Source organism: Mus caroli, chromosome 10 (genome assembly GCF_900094665.2).
Source record: "Mus caroli chromosome 10, CAROLI_EIJ_v1.1, whole genome shotgun sequence".
Taxonomy (NCBI): Eukaryota; Metazoa; Chordata; class Mammalia; order Rodentia; family Muridae; genus Mus; species Mus caroli.
In genome coordinates this window covers 65,436,487-65,455,741 of record NC_034579.1, presented here as the reverse complement: position 1 = coordinate 65,455,741, position 19,255 = coordinate 65,436,487, and the positions used below count along the sequence as shown (strand labels likewise).

The 19,255-nt window shown below is 47.0% G+C and overlaps 1 protein-coding gene across 1 annotated transcript; it reads left to right on the top strand.

Moving 5' to 3' along the window:
* Positions 1-1,861: 1,861 nt before the first annotated feature.
* On the top strand, positions 1,862-16,495 carry Cisd1 (CDGSH iron sulfur domain 1). Its single transcript, XM_021174374.2, has 3 exons — positions 1,862-2,201; positions 10,712-10,917; positions 15,863-16,495. The coding sequence occupies exons 1-3, from the start codon at positions 2,171-2,173 to the stop codon at positions 15,950-15,952; spliced, it is 327 nt and encodes a 108-aa protein (XP_021030033.1). The 5' UTR covers positions 1,862-2,170; the 3' UTR covers positions 15,953-16,495.
* The last annotated feature ends 2,760 nt before the right edge of the window (positions 16,496-19,255 follow it).

The following is a 19,255-nucleotide window of genomic DNA, read 5'->3' as shown; positions in this document are numbered from 1 at the left end:
ACTCACTTTGTAGACCAGGCTGGCCTCGAACTCAGAAATCCGCCTGCCTCTGCCTCCCGAGTGCTGGGATTAAAGGCGTGCGCCACCACGCCCGGCTAATAATGCTTTTTTAAAAAAAGATTTATTTATTTATTGTCTGTGAGTACTCAGTACACTGCCACTGTCTTCAGACACCAGAAGAGGGCATCGGATCCCTTTACAGATAGCTGTGAGCACTATGTGGTTTGCTGGGAATTAAACTCATGACCTCTGGAAGAGCAGGCAGTGTGCTCCTAACTGCTGAGCCATCTCTTCAGCCCCAAGGCTGAATCTCTTAAGTGCCAAACTCTGGTGGGAACAGAGCAACACAGTTCCTGCTCCTGGTACAGGGCCCTGGTATGAACCTCCAGATGTTGCTGAGCCCTTCGTGGAAAGTGTCCAGTGTCTTCTGTGGGCATAAGGCTTGTTTGTGTAATAAATAATGTACATGTTTTCACATCCCTTCAGGGAATGTCCTCTCTCTTAATGTTAATGACTCCATGATAATCTGAGACAGCATGAGTATTACAGGAGGCAAAGGTGTGGCTAATGTTTCAGCAAAATGGTAAACCCAGGACCTTCAGGATGCAATATGAATTATGAGGGGCTTCAGGAATCTAAAGGAGCAAAGACAGCTGCACTAATGAGCCAGCTTCTCAGAAAGATACAAAGGCAGGCAGATTCCTGAGTTCAAGTTCAGCCTGGGGCACAGCAAATCCAAGCCCAGGTAGAAATGGTCTTTTCGGGACAGGATCCCACCCAGCTAGCTTAGCAACAGTGTGTAACACAGCAGGAAGATCTCGGAATTCTTTTGCATTGTTAAAAAGAAAACATGTGCTTGCTGTTTCCTAAGAATCAAAGGGGTGGGTCAGGGGATGCTGATTCATAGGATCAAAGAGAACCTGGAATAAATAACTGAATTGAGGTGTAAATTTAAGAAAAAGAAAAAAACAGGACTTTTGGTCTGCATGAGATAAGCTAGCAGACAGCAATAACAGTTCTTTAGAATTTCCTTTAAGGAGAGCAGAGCTGTCTGGAGATCTCTGGAGAGCGAAAACAGCTCTTCAAGAATATTTTCTTAAATTTCTGACTTGGTTCGAAGATCCAATAATTTTTTGTAGCAGTTTTTCTGATAGCTTCTAGAAGTTTTACTAGCAGAGAAAGCTATCTCAATCAGAATTTGTAAAATAGCAAGAAAATCTGTCTACATCAGAGCAGAACACAGAGAGAGAAAGAGAGAGAGAGAGAAGGAGGGAAAGAGGGCGGGCAATTTGGAAAGCCATCTTAGCAGAACCAAGGCTTGGACCCAAGTCGTTTGTTTTCGCCGCTCCCAGGCACCCCTTCTCTCTGATCCCCTCTCCATGCAGAGGCTGGTCCTAGGCATCTAAGCCACTGCAGCCTTCTAAATCGTTTTTCTAAGTGGACAATCTACTTATGTTTATTTATTCATGGCAATGCTGGGAATTGAAGGCAGAGTGTTGTGCATGTTGGGCAAACACCGTACCGTTGTGAAAGCAGAGAGCCGCTGAGCTGCTTCGCTAGCCGAAGCAAGTTGTTTTTGTTTTTGTCTTTCTGGGACTTTTGGGGTGCATGAGTGGCAGGGTCAGAGGCTGAAGGGATGGAGGCCCAATGTGGCTAGAGGAAGCTCTAGACACAGCTCCATCGATGCCCGTGTGCCTGCACTGGCATCCTAAGGCAAAATCTGTCTTTGCGGGACCCACAGTGGAGCTGGCCAGATTTGCAGGACCCACAGCTGAGCTAGCCACACCTTGTGTTACTTATTACCAAAAGTCAAAGGATCGGCAGGCCATCGGCCGACAGTCCTGCAGGTACTTGTCCTGAGTTACCTGAAACGCTCTCAACTGGACGGACCGTAAAACCCTGCCTGGATAGGCTCGCCCGGGCGGCGCAGACGCAGTCACCGCCTTGGCGCCCAAGGCTATCCCGCGGTTGTCAAATCCTCACCGGTCTGCCGGGTTGGACCAGCTGCGCATGCGCGACTCTACCGGCGCGCCGGCACACGCGCTCCCAGCTTGCCGCGGCGCCTGCGCAGTGGCAGTGAGTGGGCCGGGAGGTCGCGTCTTACCCAAGTCTCTGCGGTCCCCAGCGCTCGCTCGCGCGGTCCTGCCACGGCCTTCCTGCTGCCCGCGCCATGGGCCTCAGCTCCAACTCCGCAGTGCGAGGTGAGCAGCCGCCCACGGCCGGTCCCCGCCACCCTTTTCCGGACTTTCACCTTGACCAGCACAAGGGCAGGCGCAGGCCTGCCGGGCGCTCGCTGGATGCTGGTGCGGGCCGGCATCCCGGCCCTGGACCACTTCCCGGGCCAGCCACGCTGTGAGCAACCAAGATAGCGGGGCGCAGTCCACCCCAAAACACTCCTGCGCTTCCTGAGACCCTGACACCGGGGACTGGTCACGTCGTAGGTGTTTTGCTTTTGCTGGCTTTGTAATTCTAGGTAAAGAAACCCAATCCGAGGTCTTCAATCTCCAAGTTTCTTTCGTACTTTGCATCCGGCCGCTGGTGACAGTGGTCTGAGAAACCACTGAAATTGGCCTTTTTTCCCTAGCGTTGAAAACAGAAGTTTGTAGAAATCTGACTAGAATTGAATTTGTGAAACTTGGCTAGTCTAAAGTCCCAGGTGATCAACTGTTAAAATTACCACAACCTGTGCGATATGCGTGACTGACTGCCCCGATATAAAAACGCCACACCCCAGGGTTTGGTTACTTCTAACCTTTAGTTGAGTAAAAGTAAAAAAAAATTAAATTACAGTGAGCCCCACTGATTCATTCAGCAAATAGGGATCGTCTATACTGCTCGGTTCTGTAACCATCCCTAACGTGACCAGTCCCCAACGTCAGGGTGTCAGGGGAGATGGGGGTTTGGGGGGTGAACCGTGCCTCTCTAGCCTGATTGCCCACAGAGTGACTGACTGGGGAAGTGGGACCTTAGTTTTGTAGTAGTTAGGTTGGTTCTATAAACTGGAAAGTTCTACTTAATATCGACGAAACTGACTGGGCAGATAGGGAGAACAACTTCTTTATTTTATTTTCTTAACATTTATTTGTGTGACTGTGCCTGTACCTAGTGCCATGGCTTGTGTGGAAGTGAATAGATAACTTGTAGGAGCGGATCCTCTCCCCTGGATAACTTGTAGGAGCGGATTCTCTTCCACCCTGCGAGTCCCGGGGATCAAACTCAGGTCATCCATCTTGACAGCAGGCACCTTTTCCCACTGAGCCATCACGTTAAAGCCCATGCAGATAGTTTTAAAATACTACAGACAAAAAGAGATGATTCTCTGCAAACTTTATTTTAAAGGATAGCCATTTGAGGACTCCTTTAAATGCATCCACTTTGGTGAACTTAAATTTTCTTTGTGGTTTTTAAAATCTTGTTTTGCTTGTCGTTTTGAAACATGATCTCTATAGCCCAAGCTAGCCTTGAAATCCTCTTGTATCAACCTCTGCAGTGCTGAACCTATATAGGCCTGCCATCACACCTGGAAAAACAGTGTTCTTAGTAATAAGACGGTTGCATAAAATCAAATGCTCACATGATTTGTGGTGCAGTTGTTTTAATTTTGTAGGAACACTTGTACGTGGGTGAGGTTGGGCAAAAAGATTGCAAAATGTGTTTTTTGTTTGAAATCTGGGCTCATATTTCGTAAGCAGACACTAGGTCCTGATTTAGATAATGAGCTATTAAAGACAAAAAAGGTGAACCCCAAGAACTAGTCACACTTTGCAGGCTAGTCTTTCCTGCAGCCAAAAGGTAAGGGTTTAATTTGCCTTAATATGTGGACACAGGGAAGCTCAAAAGTGACTTTTCTTTTTTTTTTTTTTAAGATTTATTTATTTATTATATGTAAGTACACTGTAGCTGTCCTCAGATACTCCAGAAGAGGGCATCAGATTTCGTTCTGGATGGTTGTGAACCACCATGTAGTTGCTGGGATTTGAACTCAGGACCTTTGGAAGAGCAGTCGGCGCTCTTAACCACTGAGCCATCTTGCCAGCCCTAAAAGTGACTTTTCATTAGTCTTTTATTATCTAAGGAATATGAAACTTCTTGGTGAAGCCCCCCAGTTGGTGTCAACTTGAAGTACTCACCTTTGTTGTGCTGGATAACTTTTTTTTTTTTTTTTGGTTTTCGAGACAGGGTTTCTCTGTGCCATCCTGGCTGTCCTAGAACTCACTCTGTAGACCAGGCTGGCCTCGAACTCAGAAATCCACCTGCCTCTGCCTCCCAAGTGCTGGGATTATAGGCATGCATAACCACTGCCCAGCAACTTTTTTTTTAATATGAAAAACATAGAGATCATTATGAATTTCATAGGGAGAGTCCCAAAGGTTTTACAAGTCTTTTCAACCAACCTCTTCCAACTCAGAGTTGGAATATAGAATGCCTTGCAAATACACCCTCCCCCCCAGCCCCCACTTTGCTTTTACAGATTTACTTACCTTTGTGTGTGTGGATGTTCTGCCTGCTTGTATGTTGGTGTGCCCTGTGCATGAAGTGCCCACCAAGACTAGAAGGGGGTGTCAGTCAGTAATCCTGGAACTGCTGTTAGACCTGGATGTGGAAGCAACCCATGCTCTTAAGTACGGAGCCCTCTCCCCAGCCCCTGCTATGTGCATTGTAATGTTTGCCTCTTGTGTCCTGTAAAACTGTTGTGGTTTGTTTATTTAGCTTTCTTACATAGAGCTTCATGCAGCCCGGGTCACTTTTCACTTGCTGCATAGCAGATGAATTCCCGATCCTCCTGCCCCTGCCTCTTGGATGCTGGAATTATAGGCGTGCAATATCACACCCATTTTACCTGAGGATTAAACTCAGTGCTTTGTGCCAGCAAAGCAAGCAATGTGCCAATTGAAACACACCCAAGACCCCCCCCCCCNCCCCNCCNTTGCNTNCCNNTTGGTATTTAGTTGAAAGCTAAAGTATTGACTTACAGCCAGGTGTGGTTGCAAACACCTGCTATCCCAGCCCTCTGGAGGTTGAGGCTGGGGAATCAAGAGGCCAGCTTGGCTTATGTAACATGACTGTCTCAAGGAAAAAATATATTCTCTAAAGGGAGAATGAATGCCTGTGTTTCCAGAATTCTTTATATTGGGTGGGGGGTTGGGGAGGAGAGCCTGGGGTGCAGAAGGAAGGTGGTTAATAAGTGTCAGACCAGGGACTGGAGTTAGAGGCAATGCAGAAGAGACCCTCCCCATGGTCAGCACGGGCTGGTTTGGGCACGTACCAGTGAGCTCATGGTGGTTTCTGGGAAGTGGCCTTCACTTGTGCACGTATATAGTCTCATGATTCTTGCCCAATAGATGGCCTTTCTGAACTCTTAACACCTCTGCGCCTCCCAGAGTCAGCTGTCATCTCTTACCCTCCCATTTCCATAAGGCTTACTAAAGCCTCCTCCCCTGGACAGCATTATGGTGTTCTTCCCTGGAGCTCTTGACAAGGCTTGGGTTTTTGTTTTCAAATTGGTTTTGTTCGTTTATTTCTTTGAGACAACCCCAGAACTTTCTATGTAGAGTATGCCGGCCTCAAACTCACAGAGATCTGCCTCCCAGTGCTGGGTTAAAAATGTGAGCTGCCACACCTGACTGCTTGTTTTAAAACAAGCTCCAGTCTGTGCAGCCAGAAGTTAATCATAATTCACCTTCACCTCTAAAACCAAGAAGCCAGCTAAAGCAAATAAAATGTGCACGCACACACACACACACACACACACACACGCCAACAGAGGACAGCAGTCAACCTCATATTCCATTCTTCAGATACCATTCACCTTTTTTCTGAGTGACCAGAGTAGGGCTCACCTTTGAGGTTAGACTACTTGGCCTACCCAAGCCCAGAAGATCCTTTTGTCATCACACACACCAGTGCATATTACTGCGCTCAGCATTTTTCTATGGGTGCTGGCTTAGCTACTGGTTCCTCATGTTTCCGGGGCAAGCACTTTACCAACAGATACTTTTTCAACCCTCAAAACCAGTTTTTGTTTTGTTTTGTTTTGTTTTGAGACAAGATTTCTCTGTATAGCCCTGGCTGTCTTGGAACTCACTCTGTAGACCAGTCTGGCCTCGAACTCAGAAATCCGCCTGCCTCTGCCTCCCAAGTGCAACCAGTTCTTTTGTGTGTGCTTGTTTACGTCCACATTCCTGTGTGTGTGTGTGATGCACACGCCTTCCTTTACAACTCTCCTCTTTATTTATTGAGGCAGGGTCTTCCCTCACCCTGAGCACATTGATTCCATTGAGTCTAGGTAACCAGCTTGCTCTGGGGATCGCTGACTCTCCTTCCTAAGTGCCGGGTTACAGGCAGCCACCATGCCTACCCGGTTCTGCGGGTTCTGGGAATCCAGACCCCAGGGCTAGCGTTGCACATCAAGTGCTATATTCGTATTTGCTGCCTGCCTGCCCCCAAGGTTTTTGAGTGTGCGTATGTTCACGCATGCATGTGCCTGTGATGTGGAGAGAGGGGAGGCGTGCCTGCTGCCGAGCAGAGGTCCACAACAGCCTTGTGGAGTCTACTCTTCAGTCATGAAGAATTCAGGGCATCTGGCTTTCCCAGCAAGGGTCTTCACTCACTGAGCTACCCCACCAGCCTCTTAGATAGAAATTCCTGTTTAATGAATTACTCATTTTGTATGAGTTTAGGGGATGTGGGTCACACCACCTAGGTGGAGGTCAGAGGACAACTTATGGGCGTTACTCTCTCCTCCCACGCACGCACGGTGTGGGTCAGGGATCAAACTCAGGTAGGCAAACTTGGCAGCAGGCACCTGGTATCTGCTGAGCCGTCTCTCCAGCCCTAAGCCCGAGTGTCTCAATGGCTACCTTGCCCTGCCTTCTCTTGTAGCATTTTCTTACCTGGCCTTGTCCACAGGTTGTAAGGAAGATGTGTTAGTGTGTGCTTTCTTGTCTGTCCCAAACCCTGATCATCGCAGACCTATCACCAATGCTGGCCAGCCTGTTCATACTTTTTTTTATATCCTTGTTTTCTTCAGACGCCTTTTATACTTTTCCAGTTCATTGTATCACAGTATATTCATTCAGTAAGTTTTTTTGAGTCTTGGAAAGTTCTTTAGTGGATTTTTTTTTTTTTTTTCTGAGAAAAAAATATACAGGTCCCGGCAAGAAACTAGTAAGCAGGTAATGAGGCGGGGGATTTGGGGCTGCAGCCGGAATAAGCTGTTGTCTGTGGAGGATGGTTTCTGGATGGGGAAGAGTAACCCAGTGCATCCCTGGGGGAGCCCGGGGTACCTGAGGTACCCCTTGCTGGTGCTGTTTGTTTTCTGAGTCTGAGAAAGTAAATGTTCCATAAGTCTAGAAGGAGCTGTTTGGTGTAGGAGCATCAGGGCCATAAAAAGACAGGTGAAAATGAAGGTGAACTAGTCACCCGTCCCTTCATGTCGCTCCCTCAACAGATAGTGCCCCTCCCCCTCTCCTGACCCAGGCACATTCCGGTTCTGTGGCAGTTGGTGGTAATGGGTAGGTGAAGGCCCCTTGGGCAGAAACTAACTAGTGAAGGGTGGGTGAGGTTTCTAAGTCAAAGCAAAGTAACCCTCACAATAAAGCAGACCCGAGGGATCAGTTATCAAGAGAGCTGTGGGCTCAGGAGCATGCCCAAGAGAAAGCAGAGGCGGGTGAGGCGGCATGAGGAAGCACCAGGCTCTAAGCTTCCTTTAATGGTGTTATGTAGAAGAAAACACGTTTGATGGATCTACATGAAAAGCCCGCCCTTGAGAGCTGTGTATAGCGAAGGAAAGAAGAGAGCTCTGGAGCAGGCAGGAAAGGGAGTCCCTGTTCTGACCCAGTCCGGAAGGTACCAACAGAGGAGCTAATAACTGAGCCTCGCAGGCAGGACCCTCTCTTGCCTCTGACAGTTGAATTTAAGACTAACCCTGTTCCTTGAGAGTTCAGACCTGAAGAGGCTGGACCGGACAGGGAGCTTCTGATGGTAGCTGCGGGACTCCAGGCTAACAGGGTGTTTCGAATCCCATGAAACAGACCTCTGCCACACTGAATGCTCCCAGCCTAGGCGTTTGCTCTCTGGTTCTCTCTCCTACGGACTGGCTTTTGAATCTTTTTTTATTAATCTCTTTTTCCCTTTTTTATGTTTGTCCTGGAGTAGCCAGGGGTGTTTGCCACTTTTTGTCTGAAAAAAAGCCAATTGAGGCTGTAGCAATGGAGTGATAAAATAGAAACATTTTTTTTTTCCTTCTGGAAACTAGCAATTTGTCCCTGATAAGATTAGAAAATTAGAGTTTGGGAAGAGGGAAGAATAGAACACACACACACACACACACACACACACACACCCCAAAACCTTCTGTAGCTCTGTTAGGCTAAAGCAGACACTTGGAACTGATCCAGTTCTGTTTCTTTAGCACACTGGCAGTGCTGGGACGCTGTCAGGGTGGCCGGTGCCCTGGCCAGATGTTTGGTTACAGAGCCTGTGTGTGTATCCAGGGTGTGTGTCTGCTGTGTCTCCCGTGGTATGACTGCTTTTCTGTGTCATTTCCTCTGTTGTTTCTTCCCTGGTCAAAAAAATCTGGAGAAGGTAAAAGTTGATTTGGGATTTGTTTTATGATGTCATCCTGTATATTAAATATGGTAATATGAGAAGAGAAAATGGATTTAATACCTTAAAGCAAATTAATGCCAGCCACTTGTTCTATGAATCTCAGGACATTTGAAGTTTGTAGGGATCATTAAAATAAATAGAGCTTTTTTCAGGAGGCGGAGGCTGGGCTCCATTCCAGAAAATGGGCACCAGGGGTGGGGTAATTAATAATTTACCTGCAAAAATAAGTTCCTGCAAAAAAAAAAAATTCAAGGAACCGTATTATCTTAATTTAGAAGAGGAGTTGTTGCTACTCTTTGAGCTTGCATTACGCTGTCAGCAGACGCTGTGAAATTGAGGGTCCATTCTAAATTGCCAGTGACTTCCCATTGGACCTAGCTGCTTCCTGCATTACTTCTAAAAGGAAGGCTAGAAGTCAGATCACAGTAAATTACAGCTGATCGTGAACATTGACTTCAAGATTAATTTACACAAAATGCATAGGTACAAACTATTCCAATGGGCTGGGGATACTGTATACAGGCAAAGCGTTTGTCTAACATACTCGAGTCCTTGGGTCAGTTCCCAGGACTATAAAAAGAGAGATATTCCTGTTGAGGTGAAAGGTTTGAAGCTGTCAGGTGACTCCCGGTCACATGGCACGGAGAACAACAAAACACTAGTTAGTGTTCAGTCTAGGTGTCATAGCTCGAAGAAATGGAAATGACCTAGGATGGGAAACAATCTAAATTTCTTTGGGGAGAAAGATACTCCTGTGGTTGCAAATAGAGTCTGTGGTCCTTAGAGTGTGCACTGGCTAGGAGCCATAAGATGAAAGGGGTTAGCATGGGCTCGGAGCTATTAGGACTGAGCTCGCTCCAGTTTGGGTTTGTGTAGGCACCATTAGATCCATCCCACCTGTGAGGAGTTTGACTCGTGAACCTATGGACGCATCCTGGGGTCCTCTAAAGCCTTGGGAATTAGGTTTGGCCATAAAACGTGGTTTTGTACCTATCTCCCCAGGGGTTTTATTTGATAGTCTGGGAACTTATTTCAGACACTGAAGAGGTGACTGAGGAAGTGCTAGAAAGCAGGCCAGTGTGTTTATCCAGACAAGTCTCCAAGGCTGAGGCCAGCCAGATAACAGACCTTGGCTTCTGCCTGGAACCAGGGTGGTCGCTAAGCACCTGGCTTTCTCAGGAGTCTTTGGATGCAGAAGGAGTAAATGTATGGCCTGTTAGTCCAACCATTTCTTATTCTCATCAGACAATTGAATAGTAATGTTCTGCTTAAAAAGAAGTCTTAGGAAACCTAGAAAGAGATAGAAATATGGAATTTATTGAATATTTCATGTGCGGCTATTGTTGCCAACTTTAAATTGTAGAGAAAAGGCAATTTGCAAATTCATCATGGACTTCAGACCTAAGACCAGCCCTGCCAGGCACATCGGGGATGCTCGGGGATGGGGAGGTTACAGATCTTCTTTGTCTTGTCTAGATCTGGTCCTCTTTGTGCATTTCAAAGCCACTGAAGGATTTTGCTCTTTAAATAAACACACTTTGCTCATGGTATCACTTCTTTTGTTTTGTTTTATGGCATCACTTCTTGATCTTTCTGTTTTCTTTATAACCTCAGTCTTATTTTTCACATTTTGTTTCCTTCTTTAAGCAATCGGCCCTTGCAGGTGCACATGCTGCTGAAAACATTGATGAACACATGAGATTCATCAAAGATTACCAAGCTTTGCTGTCCCTTTTCTGTCTTAGGGAAGGGAAAATAATCTTTGGGTTTTCCCTTTTTTATATTAACTTAGGTGTCTACTCAGTAGTTTAAAAAAAAAATTGGTAAGAGTTGTGGAAACCCACTGTGTTGGGTTTATTAACACTGAAAATCTTAATCAAGATGGCTTAACAGGCAAAGGTGCTTGCCCCAAGGTTGAAAACCTGAGTTAGATTTCCAGGACCCATGTGAGGCAGGAGAGAACCAACTCCCTGAAGCTGCCTTCTGCCCTCTGCATGTGCGTTGTGAGCACACACAAGCTACACATAAGTAAGACTAGTGATGTAAGCATTGCAGGCTTGTCAGGTTTCACGAGCTGTCCTGTCTCCCTTGCCTCTTGCAGTTGAGTGGATCGCGGCCGTTACCTTTGCTGCTGGCACAGCCGCTCTCGGTTACCTGGCTTACAAGAAGTTCTACGCTAAAGAGAATCGCACCAAAGCTATGGTGAATCTTCAGATCCAGAAAGACAACCCGAAGGTGGTGCATGCCTTCGACATGGAGGATCTGGGGGATAAGGCCGTGTACTGCCGATGCTGGAGGTCTAAAAAGGTAAGCGCTGCCGTGCCAGTGTGACACTAGGAATGGCTGGTGGAAAAACCCTCTCCCTTCTTGTGGAGTCTGTTCCTCCCCGGGTCTCACATCCCGCTTTCTATTTGTTTGAGACAAGGCCTTGCCAGATAGCTCAGGCTGGCCTTAGACTTGCCATCTTGCTGCCTCTGCTGGGATTGCCAGCTCTACCAGCACACACAGCTCTTCATACTCGTGTGGATTATGTTTTCTAAAATGTACAGCAGCCATGAAGTGAAATCGCATCATACCCTCACCGAATTAAGCTGAGTAACCATCTTCTTATTCTTTGACTGAGTCTTGGGATTTCTTTCCCGAGGGGATCTCAGGAGGAAAGGCTGCCGCCTGGGCACAGTGAGAAACAGACTAAGCAGAGTGTGGGTGAGAGACAGGATCTTGCCCTGCAGCCTGGGAGCCTACAGAGGGTCACTCTTTAGCCAGGCTGGCCTTGCACTGGTGCCAACCTTCCTGCTTCGGCTCCCGAGTGTGGATTGTAGGTGTGCAGCACCTCACCTGACTCACACTTCTACCGCTAAGTATCTTGGTATTCTTGTAACTGCAGTTCCTGTAACTAAATACCTGGCAGAATTGAAGAGTCACCTGTGACACCTGCAGGCTCTAGATGGGGACACCGGGACCCTCTTTCTAACCATGTTAACAGGGTGATGCTCTGGGTGATCTCAGAATGTCAGGTGTCCTGAGAGACCCAGTGCTGACACGGAGTGTGCTGCTGTTCACACTTTTTTTTTTTCGAGACAGGGTNCCTCGAACTCAGAAATCCGCCTGCCTCTGCCTCCCAAGTGCTGGGATTAAAGGTGTGTGCCACCATCGCCTGGCTGCTGTTCACACTTATGGAGAACAGATTTCCAAAGCTTAAGGGGCCAGGGCATGGGAGCTGGGAATACAAGCAGTGGCTTACCAGAAGCCATGAGTCTGGGCTTTTGGTCTAAAGAGAGAAAGAAAGATTTTCATTAAGTCCCATTTTCTGAAATCACAGTATGATGGAGACGCGGAATGCTGTCATGGATCATGGGTCATAAACATGGAAAAGGCTCTCGCATACCTAGTAGGAGATGTATTTAGAACAGTATTTAATTATTTTTTAATTTTAAACATATTAATAATTGTGTGTGTATGTCTGTGTGTCTGTATGGGTATTCATGTGAGTGCAGGTGCCCATGGAGACCAGAAGTGTGTGCGTGTGTGTGTGCGTGCGTGTGTGTGTGCGTGTGTGTGTGTGTGTGTGTGTGTGGTTCACCTGAGCACAAGTGCCTGCAGAGGCCAGAGGCATCACATTCCCTGGAGCTTGAGTTTTAGAAGATGCCTAACATGTGCTGGGAGTTGGATTCCAACTCAGCTCTTCTACAGGAGCAGTGCACACACACTCCCCGGCTGAGCCCTCTCTGCAGCCCTGTGGGCAAGGAGGGAAGGTCCACAGTTTAGGTTTTAGTTAGCATGCTGAGAAATGGGCTTCTGTGCATGCCATGAGTCTGTGTCGTCATACTCTGTTGTTTGCTGCCCCTCACTGTCCTCCGTAACCTCTTCCTGGTCCCCTTCCTAAGCCCTAGGAGTTCCCCTTTCAGCTTTATCATCGTGTGGATTCTAGCATCCTCTCCTGCTCGACTCCTCCCTCCCTTCATTCCCATCCTAGTTCCTAGGCAGTCTATTTCAGGAAGCATGTCTAGTAGCTTCGTGCTGTGTGGTCCAGTCAAACAGCTTAGCAGATGTCACTGTCCCACAGCGGCCTGAGGAAGATGTGGAATGTGAACCCTAGGTTCCTGAAGGCACTAGGACATAATCTCTCAGTGTTCTGTAGACTTGACTTGCTGTAAACGGTAAAAGCTTTAAAAGCCTACGGTAGGCACCATTCTTGCTGCTCGCTAAAGCATAGGAAGTAAAGATGCTGAGTCTCCCGCAGTCACAGGCTCTGTAGCTAGGGACAGTAAGTGTAAATTCCATAAGTGCTCGTTGCGTGAGTGCTCGCATGCTAATGTGCAAGCATCAGTGTCCCTGGAGCCCAGTGTGCAGTTCTGGTATATGGCTTTGGTATATGGGAGTGCTTATGCCATGGGCTAAAGTTTCCGAGAGGTAGACTGCGTCTGGGAAAATGGGAGACACATGCACAAGCGTCTGCAAGTCCTAGGAACGCTTTCTCCAAGTGTGCAAGCAAGCAGTCGTGAGGAAGCAGGTGGGTGAGGACGCAGGCCCGCCAGGGATGAGTCCGTGAGGAGAATCAGGATGAGAGCTTTGTCTTACTTATTTGGGCTGCAGGTCTTTCAGACGTTATGACGCATTAGAATGCTGGCTGTGGAAGTGGAGAGAAATGAACAGGACCAGTGGAAAACAGTGACTTCTTTAAAGACTTATTTTTATTCATTTTAATTTTATGTATGTATGAGTATTGGTGCCCCGGGAGCTAGAGTCCCACGCAGTTGCGAGCTGCCTGATGTGGATACCGAGAACCAAACTCAGGTGGTCAGGGAGAGCAGCACACACTTACTTAAGGCTGACATCTCCCCAGCCCTGACAGTGACGAATCGGGGAGACTAGGGCGGAAACCACAGGATCTAAGCGTGTGGTCTAAAGGGAGCCACGCCTTCAACAGAAACAAGCAACTCTGGTTGGAAAGCTGATGTTTCTGCAGCGTTGCTGGGGAGTTGCGTTGTAAGTGGGATTGAGGTGACAGTTGAGTGGAGGAGATGTGCAGCAGCAGTGGCCCTGGCGTAGGGACACAATGGCACCAGAAGACAGCAGAACTGGTGAGTCAAGGCGGACGGACCTGATAAGAATCAGAGATGTAATCTCAAAGAATGTTCTGCACTTGGACAGCGCAGAGTCAGGAGAGAGGACAGGCCTGGGGGAGAAGGAGAGAGAGAGGGAAGGGGAGGGACTGGGCTTTGGTGCCGAGCCGTTCTAGCCAGGTGAGTGGGTGGTGATGGAGAGACACCCTTGGGTTAAGTAATTAGCAGCTGACCTTTTGCTGCCATTTCAACAGAATAATTAAAACTCTGCATCCAAGTCGGTGAAAGCCTGTGTTACCGAAAAACAAATGCCACAAGTCTGAGCTTCTGTCAGTGAGAGGAGGCAGGGAAATGGGTCGCAGAGATGGGAGGGAGGAAACAGCCTTGCATTGGCTTGTCCCATAAGGTAAATGTGGTTGGAGTTGAGATCTCAGCATCTGAGGAGGAATCAAGAATAGGCACAAGACAGTGCTCTAAATGCCCATTAAACTGTGTGAGTGGTCCAACAGCCTGCCCCAGGCATACTCCTCAGCTTCACACTTAAGACCAGGAATGCCACGCCATTTCCAGTGTCATGTGGGCTGCTTACTGTGTGTAGCTCCAGTTCTAGGATCTGACGCCCTCTTCTGGCCTTCATCGACACTGCACATACATGGTGCACTGACATGCACGGAGACAAAGTAGGCATGCACATAAAATAAAACTTTTTTTAAAGCACTAGTTATTTATTTTATGTATGTTAGTACACTGTAGCTGTCTTCAGACACATCAGAAGAGGGCATCAGATGCCCATTGCAGATGGTTATGAACCACCATGTGGTTGCTGGGAACTGAACTCCTGGGAATTGGACCTCTGGAAGAGCAGTCAATGCTTTTAACCGCTGAGCCATCTCTCCAGCCCTAAAACTATTTTCTTTTTTCCTTTTTTTCTTTTTCTTTTTCTAGACAGGGTTTCTCTGTGTAACTGGCTGTCCTGGAACTCACTCTGTAGACCAGGCTGGCCTCAAACTCAGAAATCCGCCTGCCTCTGCCTCCCAAGTGCTAGGATTAAAGGTGTGCACCACCACTGCCCAGCCTAAAACTATTTTTAAAGAAAGCCTGCCCCGACTCAGGGGCTCCCTGATTCGTTTTACTAGCACAGCAAAAGCAAGCCTGTGTCCTGCAGAAGTTGCTCTGGAAAACACTGGCATAAATTAGCTTGTCCCTCTTTCCCACCAATGTCTTGTGCCTATGATGTGGGATTTGTAAAAGTGAATGAACATTAGAAATCATATTTCCAAAGGGAAATGTCTCTGTGAACCACGTTAAAGGGGAATACCAGGTGTGGGGGCAAGCAAGGTGATTTTTCTTTTTCTTTTTTGAAACAGGATTTTTTCATTCAGCCTAGGCTGGCCTTTAACTTTTTTCGTTTTTCTTCTTTTCTTTCTGGGTTTTTTTTTTTTTTTTTACTTATTCACTTTATATCCTCATATGTAACAGATGTGCAGCTTGACCTTCATGTGAGTTCTGAACAACTGGAATGGAGGCTATCCCAAACACTGGGGCATTTAATGCTTGAGTCTCCTGCCTCTGCCTCTCAGGTGTACCTGACTACAAATTGATTTTAATATGATAAACTTGAACTCTTGCAACTAGAGCCATGGGCATAATTGTAGGTAGAGTGCCTGCCCAGGATGCACATAACCTGGGATTCAATCCTCAGCATACTTCTATTTGTTACTATTATTGTTACTGTTGTTACCATTATCAATAGGCAGAGATCACTAGAACTATAGCCAGTTAGGGGTCACACCAAAGCCTTAGCCTGCATCACCAGACATCAAAGGGAAGTTGTTTTTTTTTTTTTTTTTTGGTTTTTTTGAGACAGGGTTTCTCTGTGTAGCTCTGGCTGTCCTGGAACTCACTCTGTAGACCAGGCTGGCCTCGAACTCAGAAATCCGCCTGCCTCTGCCTCCCGAGTGCTGGGATTAAAGGCATGCGCCACCACGCCCGGCCAGAGGGAAGTTTGAATAGCAGTGGGTATTTTCCTCCTGACTGTTTCTTCCTCCTGCTCAGTGAAGTACGTGTGCTAGCCAAGAGAAATACAGGCTCTGATGTGTGGGAATCAGGTGTCACTACCCATCTGCCAAGCACAGATCGATGTGGGGATCAGACATTTCATGGTCTCTCTCTCTCTCTCTTCCTAGTTCCCCTTCTGCGATGGGGCTCACATAAAGCACAACGAAGAGACTGGAGACAACGTGGGACCTCTGATCATCAAGAAAAAGGAAACCTAATGGACAGTTGCGAGGCTGCACCCAGCGTGTTGTGATGTCACCTGCTGATTTACGTAGAATGGCACCCAACCCACCGTCTGATTGGCCTCCCCGGTTCTAGATGTGGTTGGTCCCTGCAAATCACAGCTCTCATATCCATGGCATCGGCCTTGCTACTGAAACATTGTGGTGCACATTTGTTGAAAGAAGAAGAAAGGCTAAACCAACCTCGTGCTATGTGGGTTATTTTGGTCTTGTAAGGATCCGTTCCTTTAAAATAATGGTCTTAGAATATAGTTGTATCTTGAGGTTAAAGTATTAAATTATTCCAAAATCATGTACATGTACATTGTACTTGTCAGTTTAAGGGAAAATCTTTTCTTATTGGTTCGTTAACTTGGAAAGTAATGGGGTGTGATGAAATTGAGTTGATTTACACCATGGAAGAACCCCGCTGTGACCCTGACTCCTCCTGGTTGAGCTGGTGGCATGGATACAGTTTGTGTGCTTTAATGTTGTTCTCCTTAAACTTGCCCAGGTCACCAATAAAGGGGCAGCAACTTCCTTGTGTTCATCTCTGTGGATATGTAATGGATCCACTATAGAAACCGCTAGCAGAAATCTAAGCCACAGGGATGTGGGTTAGGTAGTCAGGAAGAATGTTGGGGCAATGGCTCTGGATTGAGTGCCCACATAAAAGCCAGGCAGTCATGGTAACTTGCCTGTAATCCGAGCACTTGGGAGGCAGAGGGGGAAGGATCACCAGAGCAAGATGACCACACCAGCCATAATTAGTGAAGTCTCTTCAACAAGAGACTCCGCCTCAATAAATAAAGTGAAGAGCTATACAGGAAGACACTGTCCCCAACCTTGGGCCTCCACTTGTGCACACACATGCACCGAGCACTTGTGAGTGTGATTTTGCACACGAAGTGTTCTAGAGCACCAGCCCAAGAGCAGAGGGCATCAGACTGATGCCATCGATGAGGCTTAGACACCCACGGTCAAGTATACTGATCTCAGAGTCCCACAGCCTCGCTGAGAGTGACAAGTTTCCATCAGAAGCCTAGGGAGCTTTTATTTCCCACTGAGTGCATGGCTTAAGCTAGCAAAGACACTGTCTTTGACGATAAATCAGGCCCCATCTTTTTTCCCACTGTACAGTCTTTGTCTTACTAAGGCTTGAAGGCATGTGTTAACTAATAAGCAATGGCTGCCCTTCTGCCTGAGCACTGGAGGCTCCAAGTATCTTCCTCATTTGACCACCTGAGCTTCGGGTGAGCAGTGTGCTGTCTTCTCTATTCCATTCACTGACCTCAAGCAAAGCCACTTGGCTTCTCAGCCTTTTCTTTTAAGCATGTGAATGTCGTGTGTTATATGGGACGTGTGGTCACACGTGGGTGCCAGTGGTCTCATCGATTTGGCTGTGGCCACGCTTTAGATGCGGTAATTCCTGATGCATCTAGCTTTTACAGGGGTTTGGAGGGCCCAGTCCTCATGCAAACACAGCAGGTATTTAACCACTAAGCCATGTTCCCAGCCCGTTTTTCAGTCTTTAAATCAACAAATTGAACCAACTGGCCCTGCCAGGGTTTGTCTCCAAATTTCAGACCAACATAAATTCGGTGGCTGCCCAGGAAGGGGAAACTGGCAAGTTGGACTTTTTCTGCATCAAGATCTTGAGTTCACCTAGAGTTTCCAGTGTGAGGAGCCATGTTTCGAGACAGTGACATCTATCCAACAGATGGCCATGTCTACACCCCATAACTGAATATCACAATTTGTGATACAACTTATGAGATAGGCTTTTAACTATGACACTGTACCATAAGGGTGATTTCATAAATGATAGCTGCTACCAACTAGGTGGGAGTTTTTAATTTTACCCATTACGGTGGCACTTGGCTTTAAGGGAAACACTGACTAATGTCCCCAGTTAGTTGCATAAGTGGTGTATGCTCTCTTTGTATTGGTTAGTTGCCAAGATTAGAGTCCGTCTTACTGTGTAGCTCAAGCTGGCTTTGAAACACAGACTCTTCCTCAGCCTCTCTCATGCGAGAGACGCAGGCCTAAGCTACCACAGTGCACCTCTCCCTGACAGGCACAACTGCTTCACTCCACAGCTTTTTAAATGACGTGATTGTGCTAAGTGAGACATTTGTCCCCAGATTATGGCCAAGGACAAATTTTTAGCTATCCAGGAATGAAAAATAATTTTAAAAGTTACCAGCCTGAATTTACTCTTTATTGTAAGACTATAGCAACATCTACAGTACTGAAGTATCCTTCAATGAAATGGTAGTAGTAGTAGGATCTACTCCTTTAAATATTTTTCTTGACAAAATAAGAAGGTGGTAGCCATATATTGTCCATATAAAGTCACAAAATCTAAGATGCACCAAGCCAACGTCCTGTCTAAAGTTCTAAACTGTGTTTGTTACTAAGATGTCGACACATCTTGACTTGAATGCTTGACTAAACTTTCGAATCTGATCGTGAGCTCAGCACTTCGGGTTCCTGGAAAATTAGTAATAGCTTTGAATGCTTTAGAGACTTTAGGTGACAACCATCCTGTTTTTGAAGAAAGATTTCCAAAAGATGAATATCCGATAAGCATCTGCCTTTCCCAAGCAAAGGGGCCTAAGAAGCCCCAGCTGGGAGTCAGCTCAGGGGCATCCCATGTGCAAGGGCCAGGGCTCAATCACGAGTACCACAGTTTGTCTCAAACTTCCGTGGTGGGATTGCACTCAGGGATAGGTTAGCTGAAATCGCCAGGATTGCTGTAGAGAGCAAAGATGAGCAAGGTTTTCCATCAGCCAGTAGGACTGCCAACTAGAGGTGCTACTTATAGTGTGGCCTCCTACGTGTCTTGAGTTAGTGGCCTTTCTCCTTGCTATGACAAAATATCCAACAAAAGTAACCTAAGGAAGGATATTGTTGCCTGACAGTTTGGGGTACAAGTCCACCAGGAGAGAGATTATGAGACAGCTGGTCACATCGCATCCACGGTCGGGAAGCAGCAAATGGATGCAAGTGCCTCAGCCCACTTTGACTCACCCCATGCCATGGAATGGTCCCACCCAGTGGGAGGACCTTGCCATCTCAGCCGTGTCTAGAACCCCCCCTCCCAGACAGATCCCGAGGCGTCCCTTCTGCAGTTCTCCATCTTGTCAGGCTGACGGTTATTATTAGCCACCATATCCCTGCACAACAAAAGCCATTCCACATCAGACATGCTGGGGGAATGTCAGGCGGGCCTTGTGTCAGTCAGGAAGACACTCCTTCCGGTCGGTACCTCTGTGTCTCTGGTGACAGACAAAATAG